General features: G+C 39.3%; 1 protein-coding gene across 5 annotated transcripts in view; it reads right to left on the bottom strand.

Annotated features, from left to right (window-relative positions):
* The window catches only part of LOC125462244 (E3 ubiquitin-protein ligase MGRN1-like), a 149119-nt gene that overhangs the window by 60936 nt on the left and 63611 nt on the right, over window positions 1-24572 (bottom strand). For all 5 annotated transcript variants that reach the window (XM_048552043.2, XM_048552044.2, XM_048552045.2 and 2 more), the window contains exon 5: window positions 20582-20699. In XM_048552043.2, coding sequence (XP_048408000.1) covers window positions 20582-20699 — 118 coding nt within the window. The remainder of the gene's footprint in view (window positions 1-20581; window positions 20700-24572) is intronic.

Below are 24572 nucleotides of genomic sequence, written 5' to 3'. Positions count from 1 at the left end.
GGCAGAAAATAAAGTGAGTGTTAGTTATCTAAAGGGTGAAAATGAAGAGTTAATAGTGGATAAGAAGCCAATCAAGTAATGAGTAAATATTTTGCTTCTGTATTCACCACAGAAGGCTTAAAAACATTCCAACTAAACCTGTAAACCCAAGTTTGGAAGAGGAGAAACTTGGTGAAATCACATTCATGATGGAAGTGGTATTCGGTAAGTTGAAGCAGCTGCTGGTTATTAACTCTCCAGGTCCAGATGGGCTTTATCATTGGGTTTCAAAAGAAATGGCTGAGGAGGTAGTTGAAATTGGTGCAAAGCTTTCAGCACTTGGAAAAATTCAAGGTCATCTGACTTTATTTAATATCCAAAATTTAGGAAGAGTCAGCATGGTTCCATGAAATGGAAATCCTGATAACCAATTGGTTGAAATTCTTTGAAGGAATAAGATGTGCAGTGGATAAAGTAAACCACTGACTTACTTGGATTTCCAAAAGGTATTGGACAAGGTTCCGCATAAAAGGCTAGTACACAAAGTAGGAGCTCATGGTGTTAGGGCAACATAATAGCAAAATTAGAACAGTGGCTGGCTGTCAAGTATGTATAAAGGGTCTTTTTCAGACTAGTAGTAAAGGACAAAAGGATGCCCACAGTGCTCTTGCTGGTGCGCAACTTTTCATAATTTATATCTATTACTTAGATTAAGGGATTGAAGGTCTTCAGGTTAAATTTGCAGAAGATACAAAGTTGCTTGAAAAAAATAAGCGACAATAATATAACCTATAATTGGTTTGCAACCTTGTTACTTAAGTGGGAAAACTTGAAAATGTTCACTTTGGCAGGAAGAAATAAAATATAAAAATTAAATGGACAATGCAGAACTCAGAGTTACAGAGTAATCTAGGTGTTCTAGTGCATGAGTCACTAAAGGTCAATATGGAGGTACAGCATGCAATCAGTACGGCAAATGGAATGTTAGCCTTCATTACGAGAGGAACTGAACACAAGGGCGAGGATATTGTATTTCTGCTATATAGGCATCGATGTGATCATATCTGGGTTTTGGTGTACAACTTTGGTTTTATTTAAGGTGGTGTGCAAATGCATTGGAAGTGATTCAGAGGTGGTTTACTGAGTGATACCCGACTAGGGTGTCTGAGGAAACGGTGGATACACTGTGCTCATTTCCACTGAAATTTAGAAGAGCAACAGATGCTTTGATTGCAATGTATACGATCTTAAATGGTTTTGAGACCAAAGCTAGGATACACCGTTTTAAAATTAGGTGTCATCCTTTTAGGATAGACATGAGGGAAACTGGTTTCTCTCAGAGAAATGGGAGACTTAGAACTAGCTGCCTCAGAAAGTGGACAAGGTTGTAGCATTGAATATTTTTAAGGTAGAGATAGATAGCTTATTGTTAGGCAGGGGAACCAAAAATTTATATCAGAATGTATCTTACTGAATGGTGGAGCACACTTAAAGGGCTGAGTGGCCACCAGCAGCTCCCAAATTATGTATGGGTAAGCCTATTCCTATATGCAATCAGATCATGTTTCAGCTTTGATCTTACTTTCACTTTCATGCTCAATCCCAATATGCCTCAATTCCCCCACAGTCTAGAAATCTATCTACCTCAGCTTAGAACAGACTCGACAACTGAACATTTCCAACCTATTGAGTGAATTCTGAACATTCCTAAACATCAGTGAGGAAGTTCCTACTCATCTTAGCCTTACCTGATTGACCAATCATTCCGAGACAATCCTCTTGGCTTACTTTCTGCAGCAAGGAGATATAGTCTCAGCATCTGTCCTCTCAATTCCTCTCCTCGCACCTCAAAGTCCTACAGGTGTCAATAAAATCATCTCCTATTTTCCTGAACTCCTCAGCGTAGCGATACGACCTAGCCAATCTCACAATATAGTCCAACCCAGCGCTATAAATTAGAAATAGACTTAGAGTTCACATTTTCATAATCAGCTTAAGATAGGCAAAGCAACAGGTTTTCTCTGTGAGCTTTGTCTTATTTGAAACTGTTGAGATTTCACTTCCATAGAAACGAGGCTAGTGGAGTTATCATTCTGAGATAATGTCACTTAGCTCAAACAAAAGGCCACAGTTGGATAAATGAATGAATAGATAATCTTTGTACAAAGGCTTTTAATTTAACCTTGTTTAATTAAGATGCCTGAAGTATGAATTCATTAGTGTCCGGAAGTAACAGTTACTTTAGTGGACAACATCATAGTTCACTATCAGATAAGGAGTAAAGGAGGAAACCTGAGTGTAAGTTATGAACAACCTTAGATATAAAGACTTGGTCCAACATTCATCAGTGTTTGAAGAAATCAAGAAGCCATGGATACTGAAAGGAAACGGAGGAAGGAAGAGAAAGAGCTGTTTGTGCATGTCAACCATTCTGTCAATCTGGGCCAGCAATCCCTAACTGTCATGGTATGTATGTTTTTGCTGTATATCCAGTATGCTGTATTCTGTTTTAAACTCTGATTAAACTCAAATTCCTACAGTATTCATTATTCAATCCAGATGGATTAGACAGCAACAACTGTCAATTGTTTAAAAATCAATATACCATTCATTGCAGGGATCAAACCAGTGCAACTTCACTGCATTACCTGCAATGTAAGCAAGTCCTTTCTTAAATATAGAACACAAAACTGAGCAGTGTTCCAGGTGCGATGTGACAGTCATGACTGTAAAAACAAAGCAAATATGTCTGTTTAAAATGGACACAAATCTTGTACTCTGAGTAGACACAACTGTTTTTGTTGATTCACTGCATCCCTAAAATATTATCATTTCAGCATCAATCACAAAAGGGAGTCATCTACAATTCAACTGACCCATGGATGATAGTGGGGTTCTCTCAGGGCACGTGATTTCAAAACTTCCAGAACAGGTGACTGATAAGACACTACCAGCAAGTCCAACACTATTGACTTGGCTTTGTGGAACAATGATTCAATGAAGTTACCACAATGAACTTGCAAGCTTTAGTCATACAGGACGCATCTGAACCACCATATTGGACAGAAATGCAGACTCAGAGACACCCTCAGAAAAGGCTCCTAGCCAAACAGAGCAAGGAGAAAGACTTTCAGAAATTAATTGTTGCTGGCTTGAAATAGACCAGGCAAATATAATAAACCAGAAAAATAGTGACAAACAAGAAACTCTCCCTCTCTTGCCCACTCCCAAAGCTTGTTCCATCTGCTGAATTGACCTGCATAAGCAATCTCCATTTGTTTCCCTATAGAAGCCATTAAAGCTTTTGAACTCTGACCTCCAAGTTTTCAATCTCTTCACTACACAATCTTCAAGTAAACAACAGGTCTGCAGCAAAAATAGATTGATCATATTTATGTCATTACAATTACGTTTCAACTTTGTAACTATTTTTTTGTTCATACCTCTATGACTTTTACTAGAATATCATAGAACAGTAGCTTTGCAAAATAAAGAACTTGTATCTTGAGTGATTAAACTAATAAGGGTCTAAACGAGCTTCAGAAATTTGCAGATCATGGACCACTCTGTGGGCACACTTTGTATGGTTGTGACACCACCAAAAACCATGTATAATTATATTGTATTATAATAATTATATTAATTATATCAAAACTTCTTTACAGTTGCAATAAAGGCCAACATACCATTTGATTTACTAATTACTTAACTTTGTGCTTCTTTAACCTAAATTATCCCACCGCTGCTATTTTCAGCCCATGTGGGGGTGGCATGGTGGCTCAGTGGTTAGCACTACAGCCTCACAGCGCCAGGGACCCAGGTTCAAATCCACCTTCGGGCAACTGTCTGTGTGGAGTTTGCATATTCTCCCCGTGTCTGCGTGGGTTTCCTCCGGGTACTCCAGTTTCCTCCCACAGTCCATGAAGTGCAAGTTAGGTGGATTGGCCATGCTAAATTGCCCATAGTGTTCGGGGATGTGTGGCTTAGGTGTGTTATAGGGGAATGGGTCTGGGTGGGATGCTCCAAGGGTTGGTGTGGGCTTGTTGGCCTGTTTCCACACTGTGGGGTGCTACGATTCTGAACAAAAACAGAAGTTACTCATAAAGATCAATGGGTCTGACAGCATCTGTGAAGAACAAATCAAATCAGAGTTAATGTTTCTGGTCCAGTGACCCTCAGAACTGATGGTAGCTGGGAAAATGTCAGTTCATAAAGCAGAAGGTAGAGTGTTTTTGGGGGGTGGGGGGGTTGAAGAGAAGAACAAGGGTGTAAGGAGTAAATGATAGCTGGGGATAGAGCCCCGAGAGAGAGAACAGATGGGAAGACAAAGGAATTGATAACAATCTGGCTGTCATGGTGAATAGTTGTTAATGAGGACTATTAGTGGCTAACAACAGGTAGTGTGTAATTTCAGACTGTGAGATAACAAGGTCTCAGATAACAAGGTGTAGAGCTGGATGAACTCATCAGGTCAAGCAGCATCAGAGGAGCAGGAAGGCTTACGTTTCAGGATCATGATGTCCCAGAGGGAATGGGCCCCATGTAAGGTAGGCAAGGAATGGGAGGGAAATGTATGTCTGGTGGTAGCATCTTGCTGGAGGTGGCAGAAATGCGACTGATGATCTTCTGTATGAGAATACTGGAGGGATGGTATTTAAGAACAAGGGGAACCTTATCATTGTTGCGGGAGGGAAGAGAGGGGGCGAGGGCGGAAGTGCAGGAGATGGGTCGGACCCAGTTAAATTATTCTGAACATCAGTCTTAAAAATTTTCTTACCATTTAAAAAAATCTTTCTTTTAAATCTACTTATCAAAGTAAACATCATCTAACTCCGACATATTAAGTCTATCAATCGGATGTAATCAATTGAAACAATGTACAGATGGGATTATTGGAGAAGATTAATTGGGAAAGGTAGGACAAAAAAGCTTGATTAACAATTGACCTGAAAGCAGAAAACAGTGGAGTTATAGGACTTTTTTTTCCTAAGTATAGTTTAGAGTTGGGACCAGTTCAATATATAGATCAATAATTTAGATTTCGACATCGAGAGACTGACACGAAAACCCTGAAAACTGTGTTAAAATCAGAGGTGTTCTAAATTAATTAAACAACTGAAGCTTTAAACAGCTTAAAAAACACTAAGGGGAAAGTGATGCATTTTTTTCCTCTTTATAGATAGTGTCGAGAAAGTAGAAATTACTACCATAAGGAGTGGTCGACGTAAACACAAGTAGGACAGCTTACAGAGAAGTGATGGTTTACAAGGTAAAATTCAGAAAAGACAGTCAAAAAGTCACAGTAAAACGTGAACTTATGGGACTTGACCGAGGTCAGCAGTGAAACAAAGGTGCACATTGCTGGGCTCAAAGAAAGCTGTCCAGCAGATTCTCAATATCTGTGGTACAGACTTCCTCTATCTTGACATTTATTTTTGGATGCGAAACCTAGGGAATCTTTTAGGTGTCCAGAAGCGATGTCATTAAGCAGGTGAAGCAGCCAATCATATTGAAATATTCCCACAGAAAGCAAACCAGGAATCAAAACACACCAAATTCTTTGCAGTTTTAAACTTTACAGATAGTAAAATAAATGACTCAGATGTACACATACGACTAAGAGAGAAGCTAAAATATCTTCAATTCTTTTTAGAAAATGCAGACTTTCTGGTCAAAATAGTGACTTTTGGGATACATAATGTTAAACTTTCAGTGGGAGAAGAGAGAGAGCGCGAGAGCAAGAAAAAGAAAAAGAGAGAGAAATTTTTTGCAGTAATTGTGCACTTTGTGAAAATCTTGAAAAAGTTGTTCCTTGCTGGGTATTTAGTAGCATACAGTGAGGCTAAGTTTTCATCATTTCAATGATTTCTAAATAACTGGAGTCTTAGGAGCTCTCAACACATGCCCAATGCTGAAGCACGATATCACCAAAATCATCCTGTAACTTTGTACATGTGAAGTGCGGAAGTTATTCATCTGTTTCAAAGAATTAACGAGTTAAGTTGATGGTTTCACAAAAATCACAACATAAAAACCTGATCCATTGAGGTTGATAAATTGCTCAGTATAGAGGTGTGAGAAAAGGAAGGAAGTGATCTTTGTAGGCAATTAATGATGAGCCTGACAGGATAATAATCAACTATGAAGAGCATTATAAACAGTTTGTCAAAAGTACAAGTTGAATATTTTACATATAAATGAACATTTTTCCTTCAACATTACAGATAAATCACTATCAAAAATTCACTTCAAGCAACTTTGCTATTTTTACGAAGTGTTTAAATTGCATCCAAGTACCTAAAAATGCTTCAAGTCATAAATTTCATATTTACGAAAAATTCTGCTTTAAATTATTTAAAAATCAACATAAGGCCAAGTATTATTAATTTTTCAGCACATTTTAGAATCAAGAATTTCAATGAGAACATAGTGCATCACTCTACTTATTAAAGGAATGTACTTCACAACTGCATCTCACATTTAGGAAACAGTGCATGAAATTAAAAGTTTAGAATTCACAGAAATAATCCAACTTGTTCTCTACAGTGTCTGTACGTGCTGTACATTTCTTTTGGGTAGAAAGAGCATCATTATACATTAACAATTGTTATTCTGTAACTTAAAAATTGTTCACATAGGAACTTTCGCATCACTTCATAGAATTATTTTGTGAAGCTCTTTGGTGCTATATAAATGGAAATAGTCGCTGAGACCTTGCAGTCAGTGGCAAAGTAAGGACATTCATTAGTGACCTCAAAGAAAGCAGAGTTATTGCAATTTAGGGATTTCTGCGAAGAGAACACACTGTACGCAACTGATATTACTATACACAACTGATATTAACATTATTTAAAGGCTACTACAAGCATTAAGCTGCAGTGGTGCCATGAAGATGGTGTAATGGTCAATGACATTAAAGGTTTTTCAGAGAGCCTATCAGAAACCGAAGCACATGAAAATTACTAATCCTGAGCAGTGATCAGGCCAAAGGAGTTACGATTTCTGACAACTCACTGTCAATGATTCTAAAAATTCTTGGCCATTATCACTTCAAACAGTGTAAAATTCAAACACTTATGTAAAAACAAGGAACATATGAATTAAACCTAAAGATTGGTGCCAGAGATTTTAGAAAATTCAAAAACGGAATTACAAAAACATTTGTTCAATTGTAGTTATAATTAACAATAATGCAATTATAGAAACAGTTCATTTAGCTACTGGAGGAATGGGGCACTATAAATGGTGCAAAAGCAAAGTACTGACATTGGAGATTTGAAATAAAAATGAAAAACACTAGGAAAAAAAAAATCAACAGGACTGCTGGTGAGAGAAGCAGTTATAATGCTTCAGGAGGTCACAGTGTTTCATTAGAACCTTCTAAGTATTTCCAGCATTTTTGCTTTTCCTGGAGCACACGTTCTCTGAGTCATTTTTAATCACACGTATGCGTACAAACAGTTTCAGGGGAAATGGGCCACAAAGCAGGAGAGAGTTCGGGGCCTGGGCAAAGATAGGGTGGTGGGAGAGATCAGGACCTGGGGAAAGTGGAGGTAGAGATTCTGGATGTGAGTTTGCTCGCTGAGCTGGAAGGTTAGTTTTCAGATGTTTCGTCACCATTCTAGGTAACATCATCAGTGAGCCTCCGACAAAGCGCTGGTGTTATGTCCCGCTTTCTATTTATCTGGTTAGGTTTCCTTGGGTTGGTGATGTCATTTACTGCATTGGTGATGTCATTTCCTGTTCTTTTACTCCAGGGATGGTAGATTTGCTCCAAATCAATGTGTTTGTTGATGGAGTTCCGGTTGGAATGCCATGCTTTCATGACCCACTATCACTCGTATCCTTACATACAGATGAGGAAGGACACCACTTTGGATTGGGACAACACATCCATCCTAGGTCAAACCAAACAGAGACACGCACGAGAATTCCTAGAAGCATGGCATTCCAACCGGAACTCCATCAACAAACACATTGGCTCCAAATCAATCTACCACCCCCTGAGAAAAAGAACAGGAAATGACATCAATGCAGGAAATGACATCACCAACCCAAGGAAACCTAACCAGATAAATAGAAAGCGGGACATAACACCAGCGCTTTGTCGGAAGCTCACTGATGATGTCACCTAGAATGGTGACGAAACGTCTGAAAACTAACCTTCCAGCTCAGCGAGCAAACTCACATCCAGAACCTCAGCCTGAGCTACAAATCTTCTCAAAACTCGCTGGAAGTAGAGATGGTTGGGTGGGATCAGGACCTGGTAAGGGTTGGGGAGATAAGAGGAGATTTGGACCCAAGAGGTCATGTGGGATATGGATGACAAGGAATCCTGCAGCCTCCCTCTCCACAAATGGACCCCATTTCAAAAGCATACATGCACATGCAGTGCTGCACTTACATATAAATGTTTTGTGAAATTGTGCAAACATACATTTCCAAATTAGTGCTAATGTGTAGTTACCCACATTTGCAGGTGTCAGCAAATACTGCCTTTAAATTAAAACCGAAATGATCTAAAATGTGTGAAATATGAAACAAGGCGAAGAAGTTATAACGCTGAACAGTCAACTGGATTCAGTTACAGACTTCTGTTGCTATTCATTATGAACAAAGGAACAAACGGCATGGCTCACATTCTTAGACAATATTATAAATAGGATGTTAAATTATAGGTTGCAGCAACTGGACAATGAAAACACAGCCAGAATTATTTATGGGAACTTTGGCCTGGTATCTTTTCATAATAGACAATATTAGCTCCTGTGTGAAACCAGAATTTGTGAAGCTCTGACTGGGTCTACAGTTTTGATGAATCAATGATGCACAAAGGAGCTTAAATTCAGTACTATAACTCAGCAATAAACAGACTGTATTTATCATCCAATCTTAAGCACTGATACATATAGAAGGTTGTCTGAGATCTGCAATCAATTCTGGATTCTCATCACAAAGTCACCTGAACAAAGAGAAAGCATGGGTAGTACACACCTTTAAAATGTTAGTTCTTGTGTGGGTTATAACTAAACCAAAAAAGGGCAATAAACAGGTGCACATCGCAAGGCTGTTCATATATATGTATAAAATACATAACCTCAGAAAGAACTCAAAGAATTTAATTTAGATAACAAAGTGTGAAGCTGGATGAACACAGAAGGCCAAGCAGCATCTCAGGAGCACAAAAGCTGACGTTTCGGGCCTAGACCCTTCATAGTTCATAATTCAGAGTTGGGTGAAAATATGATAAAGCTGTCCCAGTTATTAAGATTACAAGACAGTGGCATGTAATTTATGGAATTATGGGTGAGCAAAATGACAGAACATTCAAACAAAAATCAACATTTACATAGACTTTTGCCTATTTTCGAACAGAAAATTGCACTCTGCCTCCAATACATTTGTAGCCGCTGTATTCTATTCTTTGCTTGGTAAACTATTTTCATCAAAACAAAGTATTTTTAAACAGCTGGTGAGAACAGATTGAGCAACCAATATTACAAAACGTCAAGACCTTTACAGTTTAAAAAGGTCAAGTGTATTTTAAGGATTCTGAATGCTCCGTTGTTTTGGACCCAGTGTTTAAAGGCTACAAAAGAATTGACTATTTGTAACCATAAAATCACTCCTTTATCTTTACAACCCACTCAGTCAGTTTTCAACTGAAATGATGAAAATCTTTTTTAAAAAATCACATGAAAATTTAACTTGTGTATCAAACACAAACAAGATCAAAAGGATAAAATTCAGTAGTGTTCTTCACAGAGGTGCTACAGAATGTATTATCATTTATCGAGACAAAAAAAGAATAACAGAAAGCAGAACCAAATCAATTGTCTTGAGCTACATGCTTCTCATAAAGCTCACAGAAATTAACAAAAACATGCAATACTCCAGACAGAGTGGGGAATAAAAATCTATTTGTTTATCCCAGAAATGGTTTCAACTTTGTCTTCAACTTGGAACTAATGTAATGTTAAAAAAAAAATAAAACTATGTTCTCTTCAAACATTCCACAAAAACAGAAGTCATAAGCCAGAATTCTGTGGTGCTTGTCCTAAAAATTATATTGCTTGTCCTCACAAGTGATACTGCAAAGTCTAAAACAAAGCAATACTGTATGAACCAGAGATATGCAGAAACAGGAAACTGCCAATATGTTCCAGTGCATTCATACCAGCCACAAGCAGTCATCAGCCTGCTCCAACTTTACAGAACCTCATACATAATGGCATTACAAGTGAACACTTGAGTACTGTGAAAAATGGCATGAGGGTTCCTATCCCTAGCATCCTTTCAAACAGCGAGCTACTGGATTAAATGGTGCAATAACTAAAATGAGTTCTTAGCCATTTATTAAATCAGGAACAAAAACAAAGTTGCTGGAATAGCTCAGCAGGTATGGCAGCATCTGTGAAGGAAAAATCAGAGTGAATGCTTCAGGTCCAGTGACCCTTCCTCCGTTCTGATCTGAAACACGAACTCAGATTTTTCCTCACGGATGCTGCCAGACCGTCTGAGCTTTTTCAGCAACTTTGTTTTTGTTCCTGATTTACAGCATCCTCAGTTCTTTGGGTTTTTTTATTTATTAAACCTGTATCATTTTGCTTTTTAAAATAAAAACTTCAGTAGTTACACTAAGATTGTTGTATTTATTATACTTACAATTCAATAAAGCTGCATATTGCTTTCTTTGTAGGATATTCATATTTCTAACTGGCACATGAATAGCATTCCAATATTAAGTCAGCCAGCAGATTTCCTACCATACCATCAGATGGAGCTTAAATTCCCTATCACAGTCAAATAATACAGCTATATCCATATCCTCTACTTACATAACACACTGAAATGAATGCATTCACAAAATAGTTGTTTAAAAAAAAACTGCCTTGATATCATTCAACTTTTGCTCTTAAAATATATTTTCATGACCAGTTTATTTACCCGTATCGTTCATGTAAAACACCACGCACCAACACACAAAAAAGCCAACAAATTTCTGATGCCAACACGTGTCCCTAATTTTCAACTTTCATTAGTTATTATTCAGTCTATGATACCCTTCATTTTTGCACTCATTATTAGCAGTTGGCTAGTACTTGAAAACAAAATAAAGGATAGGATTCCTTGTAAACAAAAATACCATAACAAAAAGGGATGAATGAGGACAGCATCAACAGTTCTAACCCTTGATTACACGAGGGCTGTTTAATGATTTTTTGGTTTGGTTTTCTTTTAACAAAAATGAAATGAAGAACAGACTCTAAAAATCTATAAGTCATTTGATTTAATCTTTCATCTCTATAATTAGGAACATGTCATTTCATACTTTTCAGGGGCTGCTCTGATAATGGTTTCAATTTATACTACGAGCATCAACTCGGTAAGAAAATCCTCATCACAATTAATCAAATCACACAGTATCAGGTAACCTGAATTCAACAAGATGGTTCAGTGACATTACATTGGCTTCACTCTAGGGGCGGGACGGTGGCTCAGTGGTTAGCACTGCAGCCTCAAAGCGCCAGGGACCCAGGTTCAATTCCAGCCTCGGGCAACTGTCTGTACGGAGTTTGCACATCCTCCTCGTGTTTGCATGGGTTTCCTCCAGGTGGTCCGGTTTCCTCCCACAGTCCAAAGACGTGTAGGCTAGGTGGTGAATTGGCCGTGCTAAATTGCCCATAGTGTTCAGGGTGTGGGGGTTATAGGGGGATGGGTCTGGGTGGTATGCTCCAAAAGGGCAGTGTGAACTTGTTGGGCTAAAGGGCCTGTTTCCACACTGTAGGGAATCTAATCTAATCTCTAATAGCTCTAATAACCTTACAGCACATCCCAAAGACCCTTGAATGTTCATATGGTACGCATTCTACCTACTGTACATGGCAGAAGAATGATTTTTCCCTCCTGTTCATTAGCAAATTGATACCACCCGTAGACTTAAGTTTATATCCAATCATTTCCTTCGAAATATATGTCATGTATGATTATATATAAACTATATAATTACTACTCAAAGGCACAAAGTTTGAACATAACCCAACCCAGGTAAAAGCATCCTCCAAAAGGGGAAGCAAGACATTTAACACACCTCACTTACTTTGTAATATATTAATGACGAAAAGATATTTCACGTACAGGTTACTATATAATGACAACAGTGCAGCACAAAATGTTAAAATATATGCCCATTACAACAACTGAACCCAGGATGCCCGCTAAACTAACTCAAACAAGTCAACAAGCTTACTGATCAGGTACTGTTAATACTGTTTATAAGGTGGTTCTAAGTAATTGAAGGTATGTATTTTATGTTTCACATAGTTATGCTGAATAATTGAGTTTGAACAACAGAACATTTGAATGATTACTCATTTGATTCACTTTCATTAATGCTTTTGCAGGATACAGGCATTGCTGACCAAGGTAGCATCCCTCCATCCGCAGTGCCTTTGTGGTGGTGGTGGTGAGCCAACTTCCTGAAAATACAGTCCATGTAAATGTAAATACATCCATAGTGCTGTTAGGGAAGGATCTCCAGGATTTTGATCGAATAACAGTGCAAGAAAAGTTTAAAATCAGGTTGCTGACAGACTTGGAAGGGAACTTGCAAATAGTGGTGCTTTTACGTAAGCATTGCCCTCATTCTTCTACATGGTACAGATAGAGGGTAGTGAATATTTAGTATCAGAAAGTTTGCAGGATCCATCCTGCAGAGGTCAATTAGGAAATTTCCACTATACAATATCTGTAATAGCCCAGATTGTTATTTTGCCTGACATCAGAAGGTCATGCTTCCAAAACTATGGCTATCTTGTCAGCTCTACACAGGAGCTCCTCTGCCTAGACTTCCTCTGAAAATAAAATGCTTTTAAAAAATGGATACCCTATTTGGGACCATAATTTATTGGAAGTACTCCACCATTGTTGTCTGCTCCTCCAAACACTTTGAGTCAGAATTGTTTCTCACAGCAGATTAAAAAAAAACAGTTCAAGTCAGGAAACCTGACTTGCTTCTGAATCCTTCCACACTAACGGCAGGTAGCAAGAAAGGGAGGTACTTGTGGTTAGCTACCTCAAGAAAACACTTAGCAAGTCTGGCAGCATCTGTGGAGAGACCAATGACCCATCTTCAGAACTGATGGTAGCTAAGAAAAGGTTGATGTTTATACAGAAGGTGAGGTGGGGGGTGGGGGACAGTAAACATTTGGCAGAAATAGAGGCTAAAGGAGACAGAAGAACAACTGGACAGACAAAGGAGTGGTTAAACGTCAGTCAGTGGAATAAACAGCTTCTAATGGGGCTATTAGTAGCTAACAATGGGTTGTGTATGGTAGAAGCCCATGTGAAGACACGGCCTGGTAAATGGGAGTTACGGTAAGGACATAGCACACAAAACCACACACAACCCATTGTCAGCTGCTAATGGCTCCCTTTATCAGGTATTCATTTCCCCAAATTGACTTTTAATTGATCCTTTGTCTGTCGAACTCTCTTTAGGCTCTAACTCCACCAACTGGTTACACCCTACCCTCAACTCCCAACTTCTGTATTAAAAAAAAATTATTTTCCTAGCTACCATCAGGTCTGAAGAAGGATCACAAAACCTGAAACAATAACTCTGATTTCTCTCCACAGATGCTGCCAAACCTGCTAAAATTTTCCAGAAATTTGTGTTTTTGTTTGTTTCTGACTTCCAGCATCTATAGTTCTTTCAGATTTTTGTTTCTCTTCAGTATGATCCATTATCATAGAGCAACATAAGCCTACGGACAATAATGCCCCTGTTTGACAATGGTACCTGGAAAGGATGAATGGTGCTTATGGGATTAAAGATATTTTCTATGGGGCTAAAGACTTTGTTTGCAATGTCAAATACAGAGGTTTACATAACAGATTTATTACTTTGTTAAAGATTTTTTGTCTTACACACCTTCAACTGTTACTACGTGTCCTCAAGATCATTCATTAGGTATTGAGTGCTATGGAGAATAGGCAGGAAGTAAGGGGATAGAACGATAATGTGATATAGGTTACTATCCCCAAAAACTGATGTAGGTCTTTAAAATAGCCTTTGCACCCTTACTTTCCCTCACTTCACTTCAGATCGCAAACTTCATCCTTGTTTCTCTCTGATGAAGGGTCTAGGCCCGAAATTTCAGCTTTTGTGCTCCTCAGATGCTGCTTGGCCTGCTGTGCTCATCCAGCTTCACACTTTGTTATCTTATTTCCACTGTAAACCTGGTCACAATTCAAGTGTGCATTTCAGAAGCTACAAAACACTTGCTTTCCACTTAATAAACCTAAAAAGAAATTCCAGGTCCAAATCTAGGCTCAGAAATGCTCAAATGCCAATAACTGATTGTAGTGTGTTAGTACTTGCTTATTGTCTAAATTATTCAAAGAAAGTTCATAACAGCTCATGTACAACAGATTGTTTGAAATGTTTCTAAATATATTTTATAAAGACATTTATAAAAATAAATCTTATATAAATACATTTTAATTATACTAGTCAAGGCATTCATCCTGCATAGACATTTAATTACTTTTAGTTTTTATGTAATCTGCTGTGATGCGTTAATTACCTTTATAGAGGACAGATTAGCATTTAAAATATAATCAGAAACTTGGTGCATTTTATTCTCGATAACAAATGCATGCTGTTATCAGCTCAAAAAGGAGCATTACTTTTATTTTTGTTTTTGAAAAGCTTTTCATTACAATTAATAATTTACTTTGAAATTGACAACTTTCAGAGTTTGTTATTCCTAGGTTCAAGCTCCAAGTTAAGAGCATACAAAATGCCAGCTGATGGAATTATTTCAAAACGACAACTATTCCTTTGTGGAATAGCATGGCAAAAGCTTCACTCTGAAAATAATTTCTCTCAGTTCTGAGGAAGGGTCACCGGACCCGAAACGTTAGCATCTGTGGAGGAGAAAAGAGTGTTATCAGGCCTGCTGAGCTTTTCCAGCAACTTTGTTTTTGTTCCTGATTTACAGCATCTGCAGTTCTTTGGGTTTTAAATAATTTCTCACTGTTAGCATTACAATACATTTGACGTTAGTGTCAGTATGAGTGTTATGATGAAATTAAATAGGACAGTGCTCTTGCAATAGATACGTCCAAGAGCCAGTACCGTTACAGTATCAAAAGGACTAAAACGATCAGAACTCAAAAATTTAGCTCAAATCAAAAGCTGAGTTTCTTGGGTTTTTTTTATTAATAGTAACAGTAGTACATCTTTTACTGTAGTTGGACTATTATTGTCTTAATCTTTACATGCATGTCTTAAAAGTTTATTTACAGTGGAAGTTCTGCACTTTGAAAAGATATTTGAATTCAAAAGCAAGGTAAGTGGGTTCTGCCTCTTCAAGTGCTTTCATAGGAACATAGAAAACAGGAGCAAAAGTAAACTATTTGATTCCTCAAACCTACACAGTTATTCAAAAGAACAAGAGAGAAGTACAACACAGGAACTGTCCCTTCAAGCCTGCGCCAATCATCATGCCCTAGCAAAACTACAAAAAAACCTTCTGCCCTTATTCAGTCCATATCCATCTATTCTCTGACGATTCGCGTAACCACTTACCATATTGCTCACCTGGGCTTTGCACCATCTTGCTCTACAGCAGAGCCAGTTGTGGTCCACTGGTCTGGTTGGTGCTTGAACAAACTTCTGAGAGGCTATCCCTCCCAATAGTACATCTGTTTGAGACGGGAATAGCCACAGGAGGCTCCTGCATTACCTGCCTGCCTGGTGGTCACCCATCTATCGGATCATAGCTAATCCTGCCTCTCCACCACTCACCCAACATGCCATATCCCTTGATCTCTTCAGCAACAAGAGCGTTAGCTAAATCTTTCTTGAAAACACAATATTTTGATCTCAACCACTTTCTAAAGGGCGTGAATTCTGCAGGCTCAATATTCTGGTTGAAAAACATTTCTCAATTCAGTCCTAAAATATTTATCCCGCATCTTTATACTATGCCTCCTAGTTTAGAACTTCACCATCAGAAACATCCTTCCTGCATTTAATCTGCTTAGTCCAATAGAATTTCATAGGTTTCTTTACAATCCGCCTCATTCTTCTAAACATTAATGAATACAATCCTAACCATTCAATCTCTCCTCAAACATCAGTCTTGCCATTCCAGGAATCAATTTAGTAAATCTTCATTGCACTTCCTCCATAGCAAGAACATCCTTCCTCAAATTATGTAGTCATAACTGCACACAATATTCCAGGTATGGCCTGGCCAATGCACTGTATAATCTCACTATGAAGGCCAAAATACAGTTTGCCTTCCTTACTGCATGCTGCATTTAAATAGAAACAGAGCAGTACAGGCCCTTCAGCCCATGATGTTGTGCCGACCTATTATCCTACTAAAATCAATCTACCTTGCATAGCTTACATTTTACTATCCTCCATGTGCCTATCCAAGAGTCGTTTAAACGTCTCTAAAGTATCTGACTCCACTGCTGCGGTCAGCAGCACATTCCACATGCCCACCACTCTCTTGTGTGAAGAACTCAGCTGTGACATCTCTCCTATGCCATCCTCCAATCACCTCTCATCCTTCTTCGCTCCAATGAAAAAAGCCCTAGCTCCCTCAACCTTTCCTCATAAGACCTGCCCTCCAGTCAATGCAGCATCCTGGTAAATCTCCTCTGCACCCTCTCTCAAGCTTCCACATCTTTTCTGTAATGAGGTATCCAAAACTGAACATAGTATCCCAAGTGAGGTCTAACCAGAATTTTACAGAGCTGCAGCATAACCTCACGGCTCTTAAGCTCAATTCCCCTGCCAATGAAAACCAACACAACAGATGTCTTCTTTACAACCCTATCAACTTGGGTTGCAAGTTTACGGGATCTATGGACGTGAATCCCAAGATCACTCTGTTCCTCTACTCTGCTGAGAATCTTGCCATTAACCCTGCATTCTGCATTCAAATTCAACCTTCCAAAATGAATCATTTCACACTTTTATGTGCTTACTTTTAGTGACGAGTGCGGAAGAACACCCAGGTCTTGTTAAATGTTCCTCTCTCTCAATTTAGAGCTATTCAAATAATAATGTTGCCTTCCTGCTTTTGCTACCAAGATAGATAACCTCACTTTTATCCACATTATACTACCCCTGTCATGCATTCACCAACTCCCTTGTTCTGTTCAAATCAAACTGCGGCATTGCTGCATCATCCTCGTAGCTCACACTCATTTGCAAATGTTGCGATATCATTTTTAGTTCCCTCATCTAAATTATTAACATATATTGTGTATTCTGGGTCCTAGTGCTCGATCTCTCTAATATCTCAGTAGTCACAGCCTGCTATTCAGAAAAAGACCCATCTATTCCCATCTGTGTTTCCTGTCTGCTGGCCTGTTATCTCATTTCATCCAAGATAACACCAATCTAGAAGATACTGGAGCACAAGCAAGCCTTTCGGCCTATTGAGTCTGCTCTGCCATTCAATGAGCTCGTGTTTCATCCGATTATCCTCAACTCTACTCTCCTATCTTTGCGCTATAACCATTGATTCCCTGACTGATTATAAATCTGTCCACCTTAGCCTTGGGTATACTTAATGACCCAGTCTTGACAGCCCTCTGAATTAAGAATGCCACAAATTCATTACCCCAGATTGAAGAAATTCCTCATCTGTCTTCAATACTCTTTTCTGAAACAACTGCTTATTTTAAAAAAAATTCAAGCAAAATCAGAACTCTTTAAAGGACTGAATCAGATTCTGACTTTCCCATATGCATCCTTGTACTAGCTGACCTAATCCAGTCCTTCTGCAGAATATTCCAAAATATGTAATCACTATTATCTTGCTGTTATTGTCCCATTTGTCTTCATGGGAATTATTTTCATAACATTAGACTAAACAAAAGAGATACTGCAAACATTTTGAATCAAGGCTGTTCAACGTCAAAACATGTAAAGAAACCAGTCTGCATTCTTTATGATTATTATTGTATAGTTAAACCAAAATTCTTCTCTGATATTGATTACCACCTTTGCACTGGATTAGCAACTAAAAATCAGAGAAAACTAACCAGGCCAGCACGGCTAACTGGTACCTCCTATACTGGAATGACAAGTTGGACCGAAGAGTCCGTTTTCTTGCTGCATGACTGCAACTCCTGCATTTTACCAATAGCCAGTGATAAGAATAATGTGACATTAAAGGTAGAGTTTAATTCCAGTGTTGCAAAGGCCAAACATTTTTCAAAGCATGAGGACCAACACTCGACTGAAAGCAATCCTCAGGCATCACCTGAGCAGCTGGGATGATCTGCTCGGCATCAGTTTCAGGCCTGGATGTAATTTTGGAATGGGCTGGACAAAGCAATATTTATGGAATTTGGGAAGCATTATGTTGTTCCTGGTTCCAAGGGAAGGATACTATTCCTCCTAAAATAAAGAATCACGTATACTTGAATGGCAAGATTTTGGGGTAAAATGAAGAGTGTCCCTTCACAGGAAGCAAGCAACATCCCTCATTTACGTAATTAGGAAACTTAAAGCGATGTCAGGTTTTCCCCGAAATGCCAAGAACAGGGAATCTGAGACCAGAGGCCTTGTTGGGTCCATGAGAATGTTTCAAGGTGATCAGAAATAACTAGAAAGTGATTAGAAAGTAAAGACCAATGTGGTAATAGCCAATCTGAATTAGTGTCAGGAAGGCAAACTTGCATGCGCACAAGCAACTGTGACTGAGAGAACACACAACGACCGATACTGCCCAGCAGAGTGTGGCAGGTAGGAAGTGAGAGCGTGTGCAAGAGACAAATGGCAAATTACTCCCATTCCTTTGCTCGTTTTTCATACACATGCAATTGTCCCTCCAAATGCTTATCTAATTTCTTTTTGATGGCTTCTGCTGAAACTGTATCCATCATCTGTTTATGCAGTTCATTTCAAAAATCTGACCACTTATCAAGTAATAAGTTTCCCATTGCGTTCGGATTCCTCTGCCATCTACCTCAAATCTATCCCTTCTGATTATTGGCTTTTTAGCCACTGGAAACAGTTTGTTGCTTTAAGGAGAACCTCAGCTTCTCCAGTTTCTGTGTGTACTGTTTTTGCTCATCCTAGTAATCATTCCAGGAAATCTCTTCTGTACCTCTCTAAAGCCTTCACATCCTTCCTACCGTGCGATGCCCAGAACTCGGCACAAGTACAGACACTAGAGCTAACTAACGCTTTATATAGGTCCAACATAGCTTTTTGTTTGTTTGCTGTATACGTCTATTTCTCAAAAGCAAAAAATATTGGAGAAACTCAGCAGGATCTGACAGCAACAAAGATTACACTTTGAGTCTGATATAACTCTTTGTTGGAACCAAAGTAAAATCATACCAGACTCAAAACAATGCTGTCAGGCTTGGTGAATTTCTCCAGTATTTTTTGTTTTTGTTTCAGATCTTCAGCATCTGAAGTAGCCTGCTTTTATTAACCTTGATTTATCAAGTTCAGGGTTCCATATTAATGTTACCTAGGCTCTGTTGCAAGTTCAAAGGCAATATTTTTCTGAAATTAAATTAAATATCATTTGGATTGTCCACTCATCAAATGAATGGATCTAATAAATTTTAATAAGGTTGAACCACCAGAGAGAAGCTACTTGTAACAAATGCTAGGGAACAGAACACAGCTTCCAATTTATACCTGACACCTTCTATGCCTTCTTGAAATCTCTCTTTCTTCCTCTTCATTTTATTCACTCAACCCCTAATCTTGTTGGATACGAGCACTGCCTTGGTTTTGAATTCCTTTTGCAATATCAAAGGAGATACGTTTACAACAAATTATATATTTATAATCTCAGTTACCTTTCCAACCCCCAATTCTCTTTATTTCAATTCATTCATGGAATGTGAGCAGTGTTATTAAGAGTCTAAGCGCCCTTGAATGACTGAAATTAGAAGTTTCTGTATGGTAACAAAGCTTCCTGCATAGAGAATACCTTGCAGCACTCTCAGTTCTGGCTCACAAGTGAGGAATAGGAGATAACAAAGTGTGAAGCTGGATGAACACAGCAGGCCAAGCAGTATCTCAGGAGCATAAAAGCTGACGTTTCGGGCCTAGACCCTTCATCAGAGAGGGGGGTGGGGAGAGGGAACTGGAATAAATAGGGAGAGAAGGGGAGGCAGACCGAAGATGGAGAGAAAACAAGATAGGTAGAGTAGAGAGTATAGGTGAGGAGGTAGGGAGGGGATAGGTCAATCCAGGGAAGACAGACAGGTCAAGGAGGCGGGATAAGGTGGTAGGTAGGAAATGGAGGTGCGGCTTGAGGTATGAGGAAGGGGTGGGTGAGAGGAAGAACAGGTTGGGGAAGCAGAGACAGGCTGGGCTGGTTTTGGGGTGCAGTGGGGGGAGGGGACGAGCTGGGCTGGTTTTGTGATGCAGTGCGGGGGAGGAGAGGAAGAACTGGGCTGGTTTTGGGATGCAGTGGGGGAGTGTCTGAAATTAGGCATTCGAGAATCAACTCAACACATATTCTATCACAGCACACTGTCTTCAAAACATATAAAAGAAAATCTTGATTAAAAGGAACAGCCAATAAAAGGGAATATTTACCTCATCTTCCTTCCATTCGGAGAAGTCAATCTTAAAAGAAGGAAGTGAGAACTGCTGGCTCACACCTCGCTTATAATGGATAGTCTCAGAACGCATGTAAGGATACTTTGATGTATATCTAGAATCAACAAAAGTACAGGTATAAAAAGGTAATGACAGATTTCTCTTACCTAATAACATTCAGTCTTATCATGAACTTCATACTATCCAAAGTTTTATTTTTAAACATTCACTATTGTGTAAATCAGCACTACATTTTAAAAAAGGGAACAACCAGTTTAACCAGAATTCCTCCTGGTGACTATCCTTTCAGTCCACCGATAGCAAATTGGAGACATCAAGCTCAAAGAGCACAATGTTTAACCAACAGAGGTTTGCATTCTAGCAGTACCTAGTTTCTCTCAGGCTAAATCTTTAAATGGGACAATCCAAAAGCCTGAAAGCTATAAATTTGCCTACTTTTAAATTGCTGACATAATGAATAGTTTTCTGTAGTTAAGAGCTATTGAAAATGAAGAGTAGATTAAATGAAGTAAAACAAAATAATTGAAAATGGTCAAAACTTTGACATTCCATTATTTTAATTTGATGACAGGAATAAATGAAATAAAACAAAACTAATTCAGTACTTATTAAAGTAACAGATGCAACAATTTTAACATGTTATGAATTTGGTCACAGAGTGAGCTCCCAACCTGAGGTAAAAGTTAGGACAATAGTAAATTATATTTATATCATGTCCCTCACAACCATAGTATGGCCTTAACCACTTTACAGATACATCAGATAGAAATGTGGAGGTTGTTAAGGGAGCACTTGCTACAGGTACTGGATAGGTTTGTCCCTAGACAAGAAAAGGATGGTAAGATGAAGGAGCTTTGGATGACAAGACCAGTTGAACACCTAATCAAGAAGAAGGAAGCTTACTTAAGGTTAAGGAAGCAAGGATTGGACAGGATTGTACAGGTCTATACGGTAGCCAGGAAGGAAATGAAGAATGGACTTAGGAAAGCTAGAAGGGGGTATGAGAAAACCTTGGTGGGTAGGATCAAGGAAAACCCCAAGGCTTTCTATACTTATGCAAGGAACAAGAGGATGGCCAGACTGAGGGTAGGGCCAATCAGGGATAGTGGAGGGAGCATTTGTACGGAGTCAGAGATGGTAGGGGAGGTCCTTAATGAAAACTTTGCTTCAGTATTCACCAGTGAGAGGAACCTTGACGATTGTGAGGACAGCATGAAACAGGCAGATATACTCGAACAGGTTGTTGTTAGAAAGGAGGTGTGCCAAAATCTTGCAAAACATGAGGACAGATAAGTCCCCTGGACCAGACATGTTATGCCCAAGGTATATACAGAAAGCAAGGGAAGAGATTGCTGCACCTTTGGCAATGATCTTTGTGCCCTCACTGACCACTGGAGTAGTGCCAGAAGATTGGAGGGTGGCAAATGTCATTCTCTTGTTCAAGAAAGGGAATAGGGGATAATCATGGAAATTACAGACTAGTCAGTCTGTGGTGGGCCAACTAATGGAGAGAATCCTGAGAGACAGCATTTATGATTATTTGGAAAAGCACAATTTGATTGTTCAATTTTGGGCCCCACACCTCAGGAAGGACATGCTAGCCCTGGAGCATGTCCAGTGGAAATTCACACAGATGATCCCTGGAGTGGTAGGTTTAATGTATGATGAACGGCTAAGGATCCTGGGATTGTACTCATTACAGTTTAGGTGGTTGAGGGGAGATCTAATAGAAACTTACAAGAAAATGTATGGTTTAGAAGGGGTGGATGCTAGGAAGTTGTTTCCGTTAGGCGGGGAGGCGAGGGCCCATGGGCACAGCCTTAAAACTAGAGGGGGTAAATTTAAAACTGAAATGAGACGACATTTCGTCAGCCAGAGAGTGGCGGGCTTGGGGAATTCATTGCCAAGGAGTGCAGTGGAGGCTGGGACACTGGATGCCTTCAAGGCAGACATCGACAAATTCTTGATCTCAGAAGGAATCAAGGGCTACGGGGAGAGTGCAGGGAAGTGGAGTTGAAATGTCCATCAGCCATGATTTAAATGGTGGAGTGGACTTGATGGGCCGAATGGCCTTACTTCCACTCCTATGTCTTATGGTCTTATGGAAATAGTCAGCACGGCTTTGAGGGGGGCAGGTCATGCCTCACAAGCCTAACTGTAGTCTTTGAGGATGTGACAAAACACGACGACGAAGGTAGAGCAGTAGCTGTGGTGTGTATGGATTTTAGCAAGGCATTCGATAAGGTTCCACATGGTAGGCTCATTCAGAAAGTAAGAAGGCATGGGATTCAAAGAAATCTGGCTGCCTGGATACAAAACAGCCTGTCCAATAGAAGACAGATGGTAGTAGTCGATGAAAGTATTCAGCCTGGAGCTCGGTGACCAGTGGTGTATCGCAGGGCCTTGTTCTGGGACCTCTGCTCTTTGTGATCTTTATAAATGACTTGGATAAGGAGGTGGAAGGGAGGGTTAGCAAGTTTGCCGATGATAAGAAAGGTTGGAGGAGTTGGGGACAGCGTGGATGGCTGTTATAAGTTGCAAGAGGGCACAGACAGGATACAGAGCTGGGTAAAGAATTGGCAGATGGAATTCAACCCAGACAAGTGTGAAGTGATGCATTGTGGAAGGTGAAATCTGAATGCAGAATGCAGGATTAATGGCAGGATTCTCAGCAGTGTGGAGAGACAGAGGGATCTTGGGATCCATGTCCATAGATCCCTCAAAGTTGCAACCAAGTTGATAGGGTTGTAAAGAAGACGAATTGTGTATTGGCTTTCATTGGCAGGTGAACTGAGTTTAAGAGCCGTGAGATTATGCTGCAGCTCTATAAAATTCTGGTTAGAAAATACTTGGAATACTGTGTTCAGTTTTGGACACCTCATTACAGGAAAGATGTGGAAGCTTGACAGAGGGTGCAGAGGAGATTTACCAGAATGCTGCCTTGACTGGAGGGCAGGTCTTATGAGGAAAGGTTGAGGGAGCTAGGGCTTTTTTCATTGGAGCGAAGAAGGATGAGAGGTGACTTGATGAAAGGTTTACAAGATGATGTGAGGCATGGATAGAGTGGATAGTCAGAGACTTTTTCCCCCAAGGCGGAAATGAGGGGGCATAATTTTAAGATGATTGGAGGACGGAATAGGAGATGTCACAGGTAGGTTCTTCACACAGAGGGTGGTGGGTGTGTGGAATGTACTGCCAACAGCAGTAGTGGAGTCAGATACTTTAGAGACGTTTAAACGACTCTTGGGTAGGCACATGGAGGATAGTAAAATGTAGGGTATGCAGGGTAGATTGATCCTAGTAGATTGGCACAACGTTATGGGCCGAAGTGCCTGTACTGTGCTGTACTGATCTATGTTCTATGTGAAGTATAATCACTGTAGTAATGTAGAAAAAGGAATGTACACTGTCATAAGGCATGTTATTTCAATATTGACACAGCCTATGCATATGTACTTGATATTTTTGTCAGTTTGTTGTAAAAGCAAAAAGCCTACAAATGCTTTTGATTGTTTTGTATTTACTCCTGCTTATTGATCTGTTCAAAGGTTACACAACATGGATAAAACATAGGATAACAACCTGCATTAATATAGCACCTTTAATGGTATAGAATGCCTTTTGGCACCTTACAGGGATATTATAAGACAAAATTTAATACCAAATCACATACTGAGCTATTGGTCAGAGGACTATAAGTTTGGACAAAGCTCAATGCTTCAAAAAGCATCATAAAAGGAGAAGTGAGAACTTGAGACATTTAAGGAGGGAATTAAGAGCCTGGGTCTTGGCAACTAAACACACAGCCACTGATGATATCGTATTTAACATTAGGTATATGCAATAGGCATATCTGAAGATTTTCATCAGTTGATTTTGTGAAGGAGTGTAGCTAAAGGTCAAGACAGAACTAGGGAAGGGAAAGGCCTTGTGGGAATTCGAAAATGAGGTTGAGGATATTAAAATT

Source organism: Stegostoma tigrinum, chromosome 23, assembly GCF_030684315.1.
Source record: "Stegostoma tigrinum isolate sSteTig4 chromosome 23, sSteTig4.hap1, whole genome shotgun sequence".
Taxonomy (NCBI): Eukaryota; Metazoa; Chordata; class Chondrichthyes; order Orectolobiformes; family Stegostomatidae; genus Stegostoma; species Stegostoma tigrinum.
Note: the sequence above shows the minus strand (reverse complement) of the source record. Positions and strands in the feature narration are given on the sequence as shown.